Source organism: Hordeum vulgare, chromosome 3H (genome assembly GCF_904849725.1).
Source record: "Hordeum vulgare subsp. vulgare chromosome 3H, MorexV3_pseudomolecules_assembly, whole genome shotgun sequence".
Taxonomy (NCBI): domain Eukaryota; kingdom Viridiplantae; phylum Streptophyta; class Magnoliopsida; order Poales; family Poaceae; genus Hordeum; species Hordeum vulgare.
In genome coordinates this window covers 585,403,291-585,421,737 of record NC_058520.1, presented here as the reverse complement: position 1 = coordinate 585,421,737, position 18,447 = coordinate 585,403,291, and the positions used below count along the sequence as shown (strand labels likewise).

The 18,447-nt window shown below is 43.5% G+C and overlaps 1 protein-coding gene and 2 pseudogenes across 1 annotated transcript; all 3 read right to left on the bottom strand.

Annotated features, from left to right (window-relative positions):
• Positions 1 to 347: 347 nt before the first annotated feature.
• Positions 348 to 1,559, bottom strand: LOC123445369 (sarcoplasmic reticulum histidine-rich calcium-binding protein-like). Its single transcript, XM_045122342.1, has one exon. The coding sequence runs from the start codon at positions 1,503 to 1,505 to the stop codon at positions 606 to 608; it is 900 nt and encodes a 299-aa protein (XP_044978277.1). The 5' UTR covers positions 1,506 to 1,559; the 3' UTR covers positions 348 to 605.
• Positions 1,560 to 8,384: 6,825 nt separating this feature from the next.
• LOC123440804 lies at positions 8,385 to 9,242 on the bottom strand (annotated as a pseudogene).
• Positions 9,243 to 11,835: 2,593 nt separating this feature from the next.
• Positions 11,836 to 14,899, bottom strand: LOC123440803 (annotated as a pseudogene).
• Positions 14,900 to 18,447: the final 3,548 nt, after the last annotated feature.

Genomic DNA, 18,447 nt, shown 5'->3' with positions numbered 1-18,447 from the left:
ATATATTATGGGATGGAGGTTTATTTTGATCCATCAATTTCAGCGGGTTATTTATAAAAAAAACTGTCTAATTTAAAGTTCGTCTAAAATTAGTTTAAATCTGGCTCGAAATTGCAAACTTACCTGACTTAATCCATCAATCTTACCGGGTTATTTAAAAAAAACTGACTTTATTTGAAGTTCATCTAAAATTGATTTGTATCTGACTTGAAATTGCAAACTGACAAATACTTCGGCACCCATCAAAATCTCAGACCAAGTTTTGTCCAAATTTTATTGTAAGTTTAGCTCTGTGCAACGCTGAACACTACAACAGGAACATGGGAAAACTATGCAACCGCGAGGGGGAAAACAGAGATGGCCCAGTTTTAATACGAACCACGAGCGATAACAAGACAAAGTTATTAGAAAAACACAGCTGCCCGTATAATCTCCCAACCCTCACAAATAAACTAACACATAAACCCAAGTGGTAAATATAATGTGGAATACGAAGCAAAAATAAAGGTAGGAAATGGCAAAGCGCTGCACGTCACGCATCGCACACAACAGATTAATAACCAGAGTAAACCAACCAGGCGCCGGCCGGCGGTACGTACGTCGATCTAGAATCGGTTCAGGAGGCCCTTGAACCAGTTCCTCACCCCGCCCTCCGCCCCGTGGTGGTGGTGGTGATGGTGGTGGCGGCCGCCATGGCTGAAGCTCCTTCTCACGATCGCCTCGCCCAGCTTCCTAGCCAGTTCTTCCACCTCGTCGACCTCGTTCTCGCTGTCATGCGCGTGGTGGTGGTGGTGGAAACGTCGGAACAGCTTCGTCTTCAGGCCTTCGTCCTTGTCCTGCCGGTGGCCGTCCTCCTCGTCCTCCGCGTCCTGCTTGTGGTGGTGGCGAAGATGGTGGTGGTGGTGGAAGCGTGCGAGCAGGTCCATGTTCGTGCCTTCATCCTTGTCCTGCTCGTGGTCGTCGTGCTCCTCCACGTCCTGCTCATGGTGGCGGTGGTGGAAGCGGATGCCGTGGCGGAACCTCCTCAGCATCTCCGCCTTCCACGCCTTCGCTGCCTCCTCCTCCTCGTCCTCCTCGCCATGAAGCGGCTTCTGCTCAGCGTCGGTGTCCGGGCGTGAGTCGGGGTCCGGCTCCGCGACCGCCTCCCTGGGCTCCTGGTCTTCGCCGCGGGCAAGCTCGGCGGGCACGACGTCGACGGCGGGATGGACGCGGGCGAGGCCGTGGTGGCGCGTCCACCAGAGGTGACGGTGGAGGCGGCAGGTGGAGCGGTGGGAGGGGAGCCGGAGCATAGGAGTGGGTGCACCATGGCTCAGCACGATATTTTCGCGGGCCGGGGTGGGCAGAGCCGGAAGGGTCACGTCAGCAGCGGCATCGGACTGATCATCTTGGGTGAGGAGGACGGCGTTGGGTAGGCCCTGGTCGTCGGAGGTGGTCTCAAGGACGCGGCAGCTAGCGACGGCCAGGAGGGAGAGGAGGAGCACGGCGAGGGTGGCGAGCCGAGCCATTGTAGCAGGCACAGCAGGTCAGTGAGCTGGAGTGAGACAGGAGCGGAGCGGGGCATTTGTAGTGGAGGGGGTCGGAGTTGGCACTGGAGTGTTTGGTCAATGGTTGGTTGGCTTGAAATTAAAATTTCAGGGTGTGACGTGATATGTTTTGATATCAAGGCTGACCTACCAAGGTTAGCTCTTAAGTAGCTGTAGGCGTTAGTTAACTTATATTATATAATACCTCCATTTTTAAATATAAGAACCTTTAATGATTTTAATATAGAATAAATACAAATGCGAATGTATATAGATATATTTTAGAGTGTAGAATCATTCATTTTATGTAATGTGTAATGAAATGTATATAACGGCTTATATTTATCGAAAAATGCTTTTGTTTCGTTTTATATATAAATCAATGATCATCAACAACCCGATACAACATTTAGAAACGAATGAAGTGGATGAAATGCACACCCATGAGCAGCCGCCACTCCTATCCTACACCCCGTGCTAGGGTTTCTTTTGCCTCCTGTCGGCTCCGTCGTCGATCTATCTCGTCTCCTGTGGTCTTAGGACCATGGATGCTTGGTGGATCCTGACCCTTGCCGACGGAAGGGCTCTGTTTTCTTATGCTTTTTTTATTTTTTGTTAAAATTTGCGTCCTACTCAGAGATGCGAGGCGGAGGCGGCTCTTTACAAATGAAATAACGTCTTTCCGGCCTAGCCCCCCGTTCTGGTTGTGTTTCTAGCATCGTCGAAGGGCATGTGAAGGTTTGTCTTTGGTGGATCTCATGGGATTCAATCTGCGTTTCTCTTTGATGGTCCACGTGATTCCGGTCTTCGTTCGTTTGTGTTTGTGTGTCTACAAGTTGGATACTTCCGATCTACACTTCTCTTCATCTGCGGCGGTTGTTGTTCTGATGTGTTGGTCCTATGAGGTCTTAACACGACGACTTCCCGACTATGTACTACAACAAGGTTTGTCCGGCTCCAAAGAGAGAGGGGCGATGACGGTGGCGCGCCTTCGGCCCGCTTCAGTGCTTGTGATCTACGGGCATGGATGTAATTTTTACTTCTGGTTTGGTGTTCTTTGTACTATCTTAATAATTGATGGATAGATTGAAAAAAATTCTGAAGAAAAAGGATGAAGTACTTATATTAGTGACGCTCCCCTCAATAATAAAATTAATAGGTACATGTGCATGCATACTTTCTTACTTCCAAAACAATGGAACTTGGAGCTATATTTTTCTTAACTGCATATATATAATGGGACGCCGATATAGCAAAATAAATACCCCCTCCGTTCTTAAATATAAGACCTTCTAAAGATTACACTATAGACTACATACGGAGCAAAACGAGTGAATCTATACTCTAAAATATGTCTATATACATTCGTATATAGTCTATAATGTAATCTCTAAAAGGTCTTATATTTAGGAACGGAGGGAGTAGAAATTGCAGTGCATGATTGCACCCTTCCGTCCGACGAGTCCATTACTCCCTCCGTTCCTAAATATAAGTCTTTAAAAAGGTTTCACTAATGGACTACGTACGGATGTATATAGACATATTTTAGAGTGTAGATTCATTCATTTTACTCCGTATGTAGACTCCTAATGAAATATCTTAAAAGACTTATATTTAAAAACGGAGGGAGTAGTTGTCTAGCGTCAAGAGACGAAGAAGACCGCACGGGTTCAATTGCGTAGGCAGTGACGTCAACCATCTCACCATTTTTGAATAATACAAAATGAGTCCAAATAACGTGAGGAGTACTAGGCCAAATAACGTGCATGTGGACGTGGCGTGTGCCATCTTTGCTCCTGCATCTATATATGCACGCGGACCTCGGTCCTAATCAAGCTGCTTTACACTAATCTAGTGCTCTTTGCGTTATTAAATATAAGTTTTTTTAAGATTTTACTAAAAAAACTACATACAAATATGTATAGACATACTTTAAAATATAAACTTACTTATTTTATTCCGTATTCTAGAAAGATCTCTAGAAAGATTTATATTTTAAAACGGAAGGTGTACATCACTGAATGTGCACCAGGCATCGCTCAATCTCCTCTAATAATAAAGCGCGGTTCGCTTCTGTCGTCCGTCGTCTACGTCGTTACCGTTTTTGCAGAAGAGTCCCTATATTTCTAAGAATTTAACCCGCATTTCTGTTTTAAGTTAAAAAAACGTTTCGTTTTTTCTGTAAACCCCTCTGGCAATTACCATTCGGCTCGCTCAGTACCGGGCACCTGGACAGATACAAAGAAACGGTGAGATCGAATAACAGAGGAAGCGCGGGGGAGGGGAATGAGCAGGCGGTAGGATGCCTACCTCGGCGGCGAGGTACTCTAGGACGGTGGCGAGCCAGACGGGGGCTTCGCCGCCGATGCGCTCCGCGTACTTGCCGGCCTTGAGGTACCTGCGATGCAGCCGACGGGGAATAGCAGGCCGCACATAGACGATCGGGACCGGGACATCGCTCCGCCCGCGGGCTTTTCCTTGCCCGTCTTGCTGTCGTCGGATATTTCCATCTTCGGATTCGCGGTGCAGAGTGAGCGGGTTGGTGATGTGGTCGCTGGAGAGACGGTCGGGATCTGCGAGAAGGTGGAGAACGGTTGGCGTTTGAGAGCGGCGCGCGGGGGAGGAAATGAGCTAGGTTTCCCCCCGCCCCGCAGGCAGTTGGTTTTGCATCCTGATCGGCACGCTGGAAATCCGACGACACAGGCGAAACCCTAGCTCGCCTATCGGGCGTTTGGGAGGGAGTGGGCCGACAGAGCCAGCCGGCGCCCCAGACCGGGAGCCACGCGGGAGTGGGCTCGGGCGCTGGGTGACTCGGCCGGTTTCGGCCCAGACTGTCCTGGCCGTTTTTTCTTTTACATGTTCTGTTTTTGTCCAGTTTGTTTTGGGCAGATTTTCATATAGTTTTTCTATTCAAATTAATCCAATGAAATTTTGTATAGAAAAATAAAAAAGTGATAGAAATAAAAGCTTATGAAAAGTGAAGTTCATGAATTTTCTATTCATGTTTTTCCGCTGCAAATATAATAATTGTGCTCTTTTTTGAGAATTTTTTTGATGATAATTAAATTTTAAAAGCATATTAAAGTGATTATTGAAATAAATATTTAGGAGGCGCAGCGTGCACTGACGCAGCCGAATCAACACAGCAGTGCACGATGAAGAGGCTGTCACCGTTCCAGGTGATGTAAGGAAACAGCGGGATGTAGTGCAGCGGTCCGAGGCGGACATGATCCGCGACGAGGGGAAGGTTCCGGAGGCGGAGGGCTGGATCCGATTGATGGCGGCGAGGTGCACGCGAACGGCGGTGTGTAGCGGTCCGAGGCGGACACAGAAGGGCGTATGTTGAAAAAAGGATGTGAATAGTGCGAGTTTTTTCGATGCAACGCACGGACTTTTTTGCTAGTCCTACCTAATACACGGTTAGTCGTCGTTCACGCACAATGCCATTCTAAGCCGGCCCATATGCCTTCTCTTCTATTTCTTTTTCTTTCACGGTTTTATTGTCTTTTTGCTTTATCTGTCAGTGAATTTGCTCTCTTTATCCTTTTTTCTGTTCAGTTTTACTCTTTCTATTTTTATTATATATAAAATCTTTTTTTAACCTGTTTTGTATATGCAATGAATACTTTTTAAATATGTTATGATTGTCTTTTAAATATGAGACAAACATGAATATTTATAAACGAATTTAATCTTTTTTCTGTTTGTCAAACTGAACTAACTTTTTAAAAACCTTTTAAATAATAAATGTTTTGTACGTGATCTAGAACCGCTGGCTGGCACGTCCCTTCATCCTGAAAATCAGGGAGGGAGTGGTTAGGATTAAGTAAGGAAATTACATTTTTACGTAAGATTACATACCAATTTACGTAGGTGTAGCATTTTTGCGCCCGGTGTCCCAGATCCAGATCCGCTGCTAAGAGAGCCGGCCCATCCCTGCTCTTTTTCAGGTACGCTATGAACATGTTTTTTATAAGTAATAAAAAAAATTTAATATGTTATGATTGTCTTCTGAATATGCGACCAACATGAATGTTCTTTTATTTTTGTAATTGTATTTTTTTTAATATGTTACGAGTGTCTTCTGAATATGCGACCAACATGAATGTTCTTTTATTTTTGTAATTGTAATTTTTTTTGTGATTTTCAAACTGAACTACCTTTTTATAAACCTTTGAAATAATAAACATATAAACAAGTTCAAACCGAATATGAGCACGAACCAGTCGAGCCCTGCATGAGCCATTCGTCACCTATCACTCCGTGCACTAAAGCGTGGAATAGGAGGACTCTCTCGGCTCTGCCATGTGGAGTGCAACCATTTTCTCAAATGCAATATATCACTTACTTATTGTGAGATATAGCACTCACTTGCAAAGTAATGCTACATATACAAAGACTTGCTTACAAACTGATGTGTAGGATTGTGATTGGTAATTGAGGGATGATGGGCCCCACCCCCACTGAAAATCAGAGGGGAGAGAAGAATTAGTTTGAAAGGTTAGGTAAACCTTTGTAAGTCTAGCATTATTGCTCACTTGCCTACAGCCGAATTTGCCTGGGTCGGCCAAATACTGTGTGAATGTTAGCATGCTGGTTGCGATGTTTTCTTTGGTATTTGTTTCAATATTTTTTAGATCCTGATTTTTGACATTTGCGTCTGGTTTTCGATGATTTTGTGGGTTTTTAGTTTCCTTCCGGGTTTTTTCTTGTTCCTATTTTTCTTTACTTTTTTGTTTTTTCTTGTTTTCCTTTTTGTTTCTTCTTTTTAATTACAATAAACATTTTTTGAAACATAATTTTAGTTGCTGCTTTTCTATAAAAATATAGAAACAATTGTTCAACAATGAACGAGTATTTGAAAACTGCTCGTCTAATATTATATAGATTCTTAAATCACATGAAATTTTATAATACATATACATTTTTTACAAGTCTTGAAGTTTGGATCGACAATTCTTGCTCATGAATTAATCAAATCGGCACAAATGCCAACCACATATCCCCGTGCACTACACTGCAAACCATTCTTTGTCTCGAACTGATTCAAATGTGTAAACCAAATTGCCTCCAGCCTGAACGTTCGCCAGATATATATCACTTGACAAACAATAAAAAGTGCAGCATGGAACAAACAATAAGGTTCTGCATTGGTAAATCTGCAATCTGAATTATTATCGGTATCAAGAATGCACAATGACAAGAGGAGGCAGTTACAATTCTCAGTAGGAGTGCCCCAGTCTCCATGATTGAACAAAATGAGCAGGCAACTCGTCTGGTAGAACTTGCACCTGGAGGAACCACCAGGGTTTTGGGTACCGGGCGGAAAATTCGGATCCCGTCCGGTATCCGCGTTTCTCGCTACCCCATGAGAAAAACTGCATACCAAGCAAGAAAATTCGATATTTAAAAAAAATTTGAACGGCTACAGTATGATCAACTAGGACAGAAACTATTCAAAAACATGTACTTAGCTGTAGCCTGGTGGTAACTATTCCCCTTCCTACCCTGTGGTAAGTCGCTTGTTTGAGTCCTAGAATTCCCTTCTATGCAGTTTTCTTTTTTCTTAACAAACTCTTTAAATAAAAATTTAAAAACAAAGTAGGAGAATCAAACCCAAGACCTCGCATAAGCTGAGAACATACGGGGAGAAAATGCCACTGCACCAACAGCGATTTTGTGAAGCAGTTGAGCTCAGTACTAATATATTCCGAGCCCAGAAAAAAATGAATTCAAATTACATTTGAATAATTCAAGCGTTTTTTCCTCGGAATTTTACGGTAACCGCGACCTCAAAGCACTAGCATTGACACAACAGTTCATATATCGGAAAATGGAATCTCAGGTTCAGCAGACATGAAAATACAGCACAGAAATGGAATACCAAAGACAACCGAATCTCCGTGGCATGTAGTCCTGGAGTGCTCTAGAAATGCAACGGCAGCCCTGGGCATTTCAAGCCCACCCAAACACCGACATGCGTTATAGGCTAGAGCCCAGAGCTAGAGATTAAGAACAAGAATATAAGCATTCATGTACTACCGGAAACAAAAGTTGGTATACCAACAAATTATTCACAAGCAGAGAAATAACAGAGACAGGAATCCAGATATCAAAGTATTCATAATAGTTCGAATATATATAGCAGTACACAAACACAGGCAGAATACTGTTATACGGTCGAGTATCCATGATTGACAGAGAAGTTGACTGAATAGCTAGCAGCATAAAGTTAGGTACAACATGACTTTAATCAAGCACCAACAGCATATCAAAACTTACCCAGATAACTGTTGCTCATATTCAAAATCTAACTCCACTATCGTTATCAGAAAGATGGACAAGTCTGAGGCTTCAATACGCAAACATTTAGAGCCCGTCTGCCAATGACTCCGGGAACAAAGGAACATATGGAAGATAAGGGAACATTGAACTCGATCCAAGGTCACGAATGAAACGCAGCTCCCTAGAATCCATGTGGTATGAAAATAATTTCATCTGTGATAAGAGCTCCGATGCAAATCTTACGGTTATGAATATGACATTGTGTTCTGGGTGGGCTGAGATAACACGGTAATATTCCCTGGCGCTTGAATACTCTACTCCGACCAGTTGCAGGTAGCTGAGTTTGAGCTTCAGTGTCCAACAATTTTCACTACTAGAATCTTGAAGAAGCCAGATTGACAGTTCAGAAGGACCATGATCTGCGAGATACAATTGTTCTTGTGATACATAGACACCACGAGCAGCAGATGAAGTAGGGGTAGGAATGATCCTACCATTACCCTCCACATCGACGGCTGCAACTGAATTATTCGTGGAACATAGATACAACACACCGCTGAAAAATGCGGCACCTGATAAGCAGAGCATCTCAATTGGATTGTCCCAGACAATGTGATGTGTCCAACCTCCAGCTTTAGAACAGTAGACCTCCACCTCTTGGATGCGATAATCATACTGGTTGTTCAGATCCAAAGGGGCGGCAGGTACCAACTCGAACAGATAGAAGTGGGAGGAGACGTCCGGGTCGAATCCCAGGCGAGTGTCGTCCACTAACCAGGACCACTCAGTGGCCGGCACGGTAACCCATTTCCGAGTGGCCGGATTGCACACCAGGTACTCCAACGTGGCGGGATCGATCAGGCGTCGGCAGAGGAGGAGGCCGTTGCAGCAATCCAAGATGCGGAGCTCCTCGGATTCAGGCAGGAACGAGAGTGAGGCGTCAAGGGGACACCAGTTCCCCGAGACGCTTCGGTAGGCATGAGGAAAAGGTGGATTGGAGCGCAGGCCGTAGGTTCTGTGGAAGAAGCCGGCGAGGGTCGACCGGGGAAGCTTGTCGCGGTGGTCGGGGTGGGAGATGAGGTCCCGCCAGCGCGTGGAGACGCACTTGCAGCAGCAGGCGGACTTGTACGGCACGCGCGAGAAGATCTCGACCAGGAGGTCGTCGGGGAGCTTGATCGTCGGATCGCTCATGAGGGCCGCCTCCATGGATCCCGTCGCCATCGCTGCAGATCGGGGCGGAGGAGGACAGGTTAGAAAGATACTTTACATCCTAGCAGTAGCAGTGATGGGAGAGTGAGGGAAGAGAGGACCAACCAGATGCGTGGCGCACCAACTGCTTAGAGACAAGAGACGAGAGCGCCGGCGAGTGAGTCGCGGCGAGCCGGCGAGGGTTTGGTTTGGGTGCGGGGCGGCGAGATGGATGGATGGATTGGATGGATGCTGCGGAAGTGGTACCGAAAGAAGGAACGGGCGCGTCCAGTTATCTGGGCCTTTTACTGGGCTATGTGTGAGCCCAAACACTCTCACTGATAGACACGCACGCCATCTTACATGATCTTCTAAAAAAATCATATACTTCAAGTTTAACCTTAGTTGAAAGCTGTGATTGCTTACTATGAATAGAACATGTAGTACTCCCTCCATCCCAAAATAACTGTCTCAACTTTGTACTAGCTCTAGTACAAAGTTGTACAAAGTTGAGACAGTTATTTTGAGACGGAGGGAGTATTAGTTAAAGGAACTTCTTCCAACCATTGCTTACATAGGTCGTCATGCGGGACAAAACATTATATAGTGCAATCTTAGACATAAAAGTATGTGTGTATTCATAAGGATGAGTATCATAAATTAACTTTTTTTCATGCCAATTTATATTTACCGAGTGTGGATATTTTAGTTGGCGAGCATGATAAATTTGTTTTAGTTTTTTCTTGCCAGAAAATTACTGTGCTCCCCAACTAATTTTGCCATTCTTGCACCCAAATAAATTGTCATAAAAACGTTCGATTTGTCATACCTAAAGTTTGATGTCAGATTTTTTTAGCATTTTTAAACAAAAAAACAACTAAACACACACTAAAACAAAACTATACGATCTGGTGATCCATCAGATTTGCCTCTCTCTCTCTCTCTCGATTTTCATCACACTAAAAACAACTCAACGCCTCTTTCTTCAAATATGTCAAAGGTGATGTGTCCATAGTATGATCAGATTAAAAAATGCACAAAAGACAATCACTTTCCTAGATAACAATATGGAGACTCACAGTACAAGCACGAAACTCAACCTCCTCAACACTTGGACACCTCTGAATAACATCCCAGGAGGACAGAATGGCGTCGCCCATATCTCCTCCCATCACCACTGCCAGGCCAGTTGATCCACAAGTTGCAAGAAAGCTCGTGTCTTCATTTATCTTAACTAAATAATACCCCGCACATTGTTGTGGAATTGTGGAGGTGCGTATCTATAGATTTTTAGATAAAAAGATATAAATATTGAAACATACAATAACAAAGGAAACCATTTGCTAGGTTCCTCGTGGGTTGCCGTAGGTGCATAATGATTCACATGCATAAGGCATCTCGAATACAAAGAAATGAACCAAATATCCAAGTTAAAAAGTGGTTCAAATACATGTAAAATGTGGCTCATTGTTTCTATTTGTCATGATCCTTTGCACTCTCTATGAAAAACCATCCTACCAACGTGAAAGTTTCATGTTGTCTTGCCTACAATAGAACAAAAAGTTCAGTTAGGAACTTGAGATCAATACCACTAACAACCACAACTAACTTGGAACTGCTTTAACAAAAAAAAATATAAGTTTTCAACTATACAAAAAATGTGGAATCTACTTTACAAGAACAATCGTATAATAATATATGGAAGTATTATAGAATACTAAATGATACAATATTCATTTTTGCTTCGGTAAACCCCCCTCCTCCAAAACGTATATCCACCTCATATTGTATATTTTTGTACACTACAGGCCGCCATACATACACACACCTTGTATTGCATACATACGGCGGTTGTAGTACACAGTATAAGATGGGTATACGTTGCCCTTCTACGTTTTGTGTGTGTGTATGGGTGGGGGGGGGGGCTACCGAAGCACACCTCTACAATATTTTCACAAGAAAACTTGTTTAAGCATGCTTAAACTATGATGCTGGACATATTGTAAAGCTTCGTGTAGCCGTACAATTGCACCATATAATAAAAAAGAGCATGATCACTTTATACATATTACCCATGTAGTTAAAAATGACAAAAACATAAAGAAACTAACCAATAACCAATAACCATGTAGTAATAAAGCTAGCAGCGTGCGAAAAAAAAAACCGTTGCTAATGCTCGACCCAGACAGTCGTGCTAGGAACTAAATAATTTAGAAAAATGAATGGAGGTCATGTTGTGCGCCCCGCTTGGTTCTTCCCGGGTGTTGGGTTTAGTCCCACATCGATTGTGGGAGGAGACATAACACGACTTATAAGGGTGAGGGTGTCTCCTCCTAACAGGCTAGTCTTTTGGGGGGAGAGGGCCCGAGGCCTATCATAAGTCGGTGCTGCTCTCCGGTTGGGCCTGTTGACGTATGTGGGTCAAAAACGCTGTGTTAGCGGACCCGAGATTGCGTAACACCGGGGATACTAGCTTCGGGCTCCTTGGACTTCTCATTCCTCTTTTTAATTTATTTCTAGTTGTTATGACAAATATAAAAGTTGACGGTAGACTTTAATTAACTTAAAATGCAAATAATATGCAGCGCTAGATAGTGCATCAAGCCAACAAATCAGAAATCCAAAAGGCTTGCATATATATTTTTCAAACTGTTGATTAACTCAGCAATTCCTTTTTTTCTTAATTAATCGATAAGGCAAATCTTTTGCCTCCGTTTCGGGAAAAAAATCCCCAAATCCTGAAACTGCGGTCTGTGTGTGGACTGTAGACTAGAGGACATAAATTCGATCAACAAAGCATAGATATATTTACAATCTCTGTTTGATTTTTCTGCTCGATGATTGTTGGTACTGTTGACATTTCAAATTTTGAAAACCGTGTCCCCCAAAAAGATGAGAGTAATTGTAAACAAGAATAATGCTGGCAACCATGCCAGTGTGAAAACGTACACCATGTACTCCTTAGTTCAAATGCTTCTAATTACCCACGAAATATTTGGAAGTGTTGGTCCTCAATTGACCACATCAAGGACCAGCTTGCGGGACTTGTAGACCGACCACTTCATACGCCGGTAATATGCGGCTTGCAGAAGCGCGAGCGAGAGTAGGAAGATCCATTTGACTCCCATCTATGACACAATCACAAGGTGGAGTAAGCAATTAAGGAGTAGATAATTATGCTGCCATTCAAAAGAAAAAATGGGTAGAGTATAGCAAGAGGGCTACCAGCTTTCTCTCTTCCATCTCAGGCTCAGCCGCCCATGACAAGAATGAGACAACATCTTTACCCATCTGGGATTTTAGATAGAAGAAACAACCCAACCCTTAGTTTAGTACTGAATTCGTGGCGTAAATAATGTGATGCTTACAATAGAAAAACAAGAGTTACCTGAGCTTCCGTTGCAGGAGTACCGTCTTCATACTCGACAGCTCCATCACTAAGCATCTTGGGCATGGCTATGGCGCCACCGGGAAAGTAGGGATTGTAATGCAAGCCTTCACGAATCTAGAATTTAAATCAAAAGCAGTAGGTTAAAGCGAACGAATGTGCTGGGGAGTAAGAATGTTATCAGACTATAGCCAAACCAAGCTACCAACCTTACCAGACAATTTCAAGCAAGAGAGAAGTCCAAGGAATTTTCATTACAATGTTCCTTTTATCTGGCTGATCAACATGCAACTATAACCAATATGACTCTAGCAGCACCAACAAAAAAAGACACAAAATGTATTGTAATAATACGTTATAGAGCAGCGCCTGCAAAAAAACATCTGAATGCTAAACTATACTCCCTCCGTTCCTAAATATAATTCTTTTTAGAGATTTCGCTAGAAGACTACATACAAAGCAAAATGAATGAATGTAGACTCTAAAATATGTCTATATACATCCGTATGTAGTCCCCAAGTGAAACCTTTAAAAGGATTATATTTAGGAACGGAGGGAGTAGTTCTTAAACCTTGTATGTGTCGCCGGTAAAGATATTAGGTAATGCGCACAGGTGTAGATAGAAAAATGAACCATTAGAAGCAAGCACAAGTGCCAGTCAAGAACAAGTGCATGACTATGTGAGCCAATGCGATCGAGTTATAAAATAGTATGAAAACCATGTAACACAAACAAGATTGCTACGGCTCCTTATGCACTTCAAAAGTATATATAGGGAGATATCACATTGAGAACTAAAAGAAGCCATCAGCACCAAATGTAACACAAAGTCTGTACAGGGAGAGAGAGAGGGTTACCGAGACGCCAGCAGGTGGATCACGGTAGCCAGTAAGAAGAGAAAAAACGTAGTTCTGGCCATTGTGCCTGGCCTGCAAACATGTATTAGCAAAGGGTCAGATACAATTTTGAGGCCAGATGTTGGATGGATGCAACCAGAATCCATTAGTCGGCCACCTTTGTGATCAAGCTGAGGTCTGGGGGGTATGCCCCACCATTTGAAAATCGAGCTGCTTGCTCATTCGCATACGGTTGCGGGAGACGGTCGCTCAGCTTACCCGGGCGCGTGAACATTTCTCCTTCATCGTTAGGCCCATCAACCACCTCAATCTCAGCAGCCATTGCCTTTGTTTCCTCCTCTGTGTAGGCAACACCGACCAGGTCTCGGTACGAGATCAGGGACATCGAGTGACAGCGACAGGAGGCACACACTTGCTGGTAAACTTGGTGTCCGCGCCTTATTCTGCTCGTATGTTTTCAAGAAAATTAAATACGTTTAGAAGAGATATCATCAATTTCAAGAGAATGTTTTTACACATAGCATAACTGTATAGTAATATAGTATTCCCCTATTGCTGAATTTGGACTGCTTAACAGAGTCAAGTCGTCAACAGAAGTTGTTTGACAAGAGAATATGATTTTACTTACGATGCGTGATCATAAGAACTAAGAATGCCTTCATGTGGCCAGGGATAGCTCGGAGATTCTAGCCCATGCTCTGCTTCATCCGCTGACGCTATCGTACCAAAGCTTAAAAGGCCAGAAGCACCAACTAGCCAATGCTTTCAGTCCAGTGAAGCCAGAGGTTCCTTCTGGACGATTTATCCGGAATGAAGAAAGAAGAGATGAACCCTGCAAGAACAAGTGTAAGAAAATTCACTTCATTTGTAAAATTTAACCCTCCTAGTTCAATTGCAGATCTATAATAACTCCATAAAAGCAAAAACAAATTCCTAGTGCAGCCGTATAACTACTATTCTATACAAGCAAAAAAAGGTGGGCTCATGAACTGGTTTGTCGACTAATCAGTGCAAATTTACAGAACAGTACTGTAATAGAGAAACATGGAACAGCACTGTAAAGTTACATAACAGTAATATTTCCTCCATCACAAATTAAGTGACTCAACTTTGTATTAAGTTTGTACTCCCTCCGTTCCAAAATAAGTGACTCAAATTTACACTAACTTTAATACAAAATTGAGTCATTTTTGAGTCACTTATTTTGGAACGAAAGGAGTACTAAAGTTAGTATAAAGTTGAGTCACTTAATTTGGGACGGAGGGAGTAGAATAAATCCAACGAATGCAAATCTCATCGAATAATTTCTGCAAGACAGCTGCTATCTCTCTTAGTCTCTTATAGAGTAATTGCACGTAGTATCTGGAAATTATGCATGCTGACGACTGACGGTAATTCACCTTAGCAGCATCCAAATAAACTTCAGACAGGCCATTGAAAATATGAATTTGGTTCCATGCATATATATGTAATGTTGCAACTAGAACACTTTAGACCAAGTAATGTGGCTTAAGCTGCCAGATCTTTTTTTGATAATAAAGGAAACAATCAAAAACGAAGAACATAATACGGTAAAAAAAAATAAAGGAAATACTTACAGATGGGTGCTGGTGAAATGCTTTCTTCAGAAGCTGGCTGATCCCCCTCCCAGCAGCCATCTGCCACGTTGTACTCCCTCCTTTCGGAAATACTTGTCCTATAAATGCATGTATCTAGACTTAGTTTAGTTATAGATGCATTCATTTTATTCATTTCTAGGACAAGTATTTCCGGACGGAGGGAGTATCACATATCCAAAACAGGTTGATTAACAGATTTTTTGAGAGCTAAAGTACGTCAACTCCCTGAATTCGAATTGATGGATAATGGTTTACAGTTCACCTTTACCTGAGCAGCTTTAAGGGAACCGATAGCCTGAAACAATGGGAAATGTGCAAAGCGATGAGGCGATTCGGCAACGAACTCAAAATTTGTTACAGCGAAAGCGCCGCCGTTCAGAGAGGGCTGGAGCTATCCAGAGTTCCAGACACACAAAACAGAAGCATAAACTACTCCTCTCTAGCTTAATGCATATAATCCTTCCCGCCAAAAAAAGAAAAAAGAGAACTGAATGCATATAATCCTCAAGAGCCGAGAGTTGAGAGTTGAGAGTTGAGACCAACCAAAAGAGGAAGAGTGACTGCAACCGTGATCTATTCAATAGGTGTACAACGATACATATACAGCTCATGACTAACTAACTCGCTACATGCAAGGAGTGGATGAGTACCAAGGCGTGAGACTAGCTCCTATGGTTACAACGGCTTACACATGTATACAGGCAGCATATTACAACTCAACACCCCCCGCAGTCCGAACGTCACTAGGTAAGACGTTCAGACTGGCTCTAAAATCACAGAAGATAGTCGAAGGCAGCCCCTTGGTGAAGATATCTGCAAACTGCGAAGTGGTCGGAACGTGAAGCACTGTGGCCTGACCAAGGGCAACACGATCGCGAACAAAATGAAGATCAATCTCAATGTGCTTCGTCCGTTGATGCTGCACTGGGTTGGAGGAGAGATACACTGCACTAACATTGTCACAATAGACGACTGTGGCGCGAGTGGGAGGTCGTCGGAGCTCGGTGAGGAGTTGTCGCAACCAGCAGGACTTAGCAACACAGTTGGCCACGGCACGGTACTCGGCTTCGGCGCTGGGACGCGAGACTGTGTGCTGTCGTTTGGAGGACCAGGAGATTAGGTTGGAGCCCAAGAAGACACAAAAGCCATACGTGGACTTGCGAGTGTCCGGACACCCGGCCCAGTCAGCATCACTGTAGGAGTTGAGATCATGCGGCGACGAGCGGAAGAGCTGGAGGCCGTAGTGGGTAGTGCCACGGAGGTACCGCAAGACGCGCCTGATCAGCTGATAGTGGGTGTCGAGAGGAGCATGCATGAACAAGCAAATCTGCTGGACCGCATAGGTGAGATCCGGCCGAGTGAGTGTGAGGTACTGAAGGGCTCCGGCGAGGTTGCGATATTTGGAGGGGTCCGAATAAGGTTTGCCACCGGTGGAGGAGAGTTTGGAGCTAGTGTCAATGGGTGTCGAGATGGGATGGCAGTTAAGCATGTTGGCACGATCCAGAATCTCAAGCGCATATTGTTCCTGAGATAAGAAAAGGCCAGCGGTGTTGCGGTGCACATTGATGCCAAGAAAGTGATGGATATCGCCAAGATCACTCATGGAAAACTCGCGAGTGAGGTCCGCGACCAGGGACGTCAGGAGGGACGTGGTGCTCGCGGTCAAGATGATGTCGTCGACATATAAGAGTAAATATGGCATGGCCGATCCCCTGTGAAGGATGAAGAGGGAGGTATCACACTTGGAGGTATCACACTTGGAGGATGCATCAAAGCGGACACCATTGTTTTGTTGGTGTTCTTTTTATCTTCGGCGATCGTGTAAAATGTATTCTCATTTATCTCGTGCCCTTTGAAAATCGATATAGTCGAAAATGGTCACTTGGCCAGCAAGTACAGGTCATCTCCAACTTCAGGGTCATGCATGAGACGTGTTTGCAACCAACCGCCGAATGACGACATGTGTGTACGTTTGATCCAGGGATCAGACTGCTCCGGGTTCTTGGAGCGTACAATATCCAAATGTTCCTCGATATACGGAGCCAACAGGTGGACGTGAATGACTCTTGACTTAGAGTAAGTTTTATCATTCTTATAGAGCAGGCAACACATGGACAACACATAAAATCACCCCGCTGGTTTGCCTCAGCCGTACGCAGAAAACTCTACAAGCCATTAATGAACTCGGGAGAGCGTCGGTCATCGTACATCCATTGTCGGTTCATCTTCGTTACACAAGACCGAAAATACCAAATTAATACAAGTTCACACATAAGGTTCGTACACACTTATTCTCATAAAACAACATAGAAGAGTTTCTAGCTAAAGCATTTAAATGCAACAACAAATGCGACCAAGATCGCAACTAAGGTAATAATTGATGCGGCAGCATAGTTATACCAAGCCTCTTTATTAAGAGCATATTTTCTAATCCTTCTAATTTTCAAGCGCATTGCATCCATCTTGATCTTGTGATCATCGACGACATCGGCAACGTACAACTCCAATATCATCTTTTTTTCTTCAACTCTTTTCAATTTTTCTTTCAAATCCTCGTTTTCTTTGTCAACTAAATTTAACCTCTCGACAATAGGGTTCGTTGAAATTTTTGGTTCAACTACCTCCTAGATAAAAATATCTATGTCAACTTCATGGACATAATTGTCATAAACACGAAATGCAACAAATAGTTAAAAAAGAGAATATACCACATCTGAATCGTAAGCCGGGCAAGGGCCGACGGGCACCGATATCGAAACCATGGCACTATGTATAACAAACAATCATACAAGTAAGAAAATTATACAAGTAACTATTTATGTCATACAAATAAGATCTTTTTTGTAAAAAGGATAAGAACAAGGGGCTCACCAAGGTGGTGCAGACAGCGACGAAACGGTGCGGGCGATTGACGGTGCTTAGGCCGGGAATGACACTAAGTAAACCACACCTACACATATGCAAACTAGCAAGTTAATTTTAGCTCAAATTGCATATAAATCAAATAAACTCCCACATAATTACTCCCAAACTAAAATCCACAAATCACTATACTTATAGAGCATTGCATGAGCCGATCTAGCAATGAGAGATGAAAGGACAAAGTTACTAACCTTTGTGAACACTTGGAGAGATGGGGTGCCTCAAACCTTGACAAATCTTGACAAACAATGAAGGTTGAGCTCGAGCCAAGGGGAAGAACAAAGAGGGGAATGGAGAAAACAGAGCAATGTGCTCGGGATGGACGAAGGAGTTTATATAGGAAAATCTTTAGTCCCGGTTTGTACCACAAACCGGGGCTAAAGGTCTACCTATAGTCCCGATTTCTGATACAAACCGGGACTAAAGGGGCTAGTGGGGCCCCAGCCTGACACCAGACTGTCACCAACTCATTAGTCCCGATTTGTATCACAAACCGAGACTATAGGTCCAAATTGAACAGGGACTAATGGTGCCCGTGCCCCCACGACCGCTCCTAGCCGCTGGAACCGGGACTAATGACCATTAGTCCCGGTTTAAAACCAAACCGGGACTAAAGGGTCAAACGTAAGACCTATTTTCTACTAGTGATGCACGCACAACAAAAG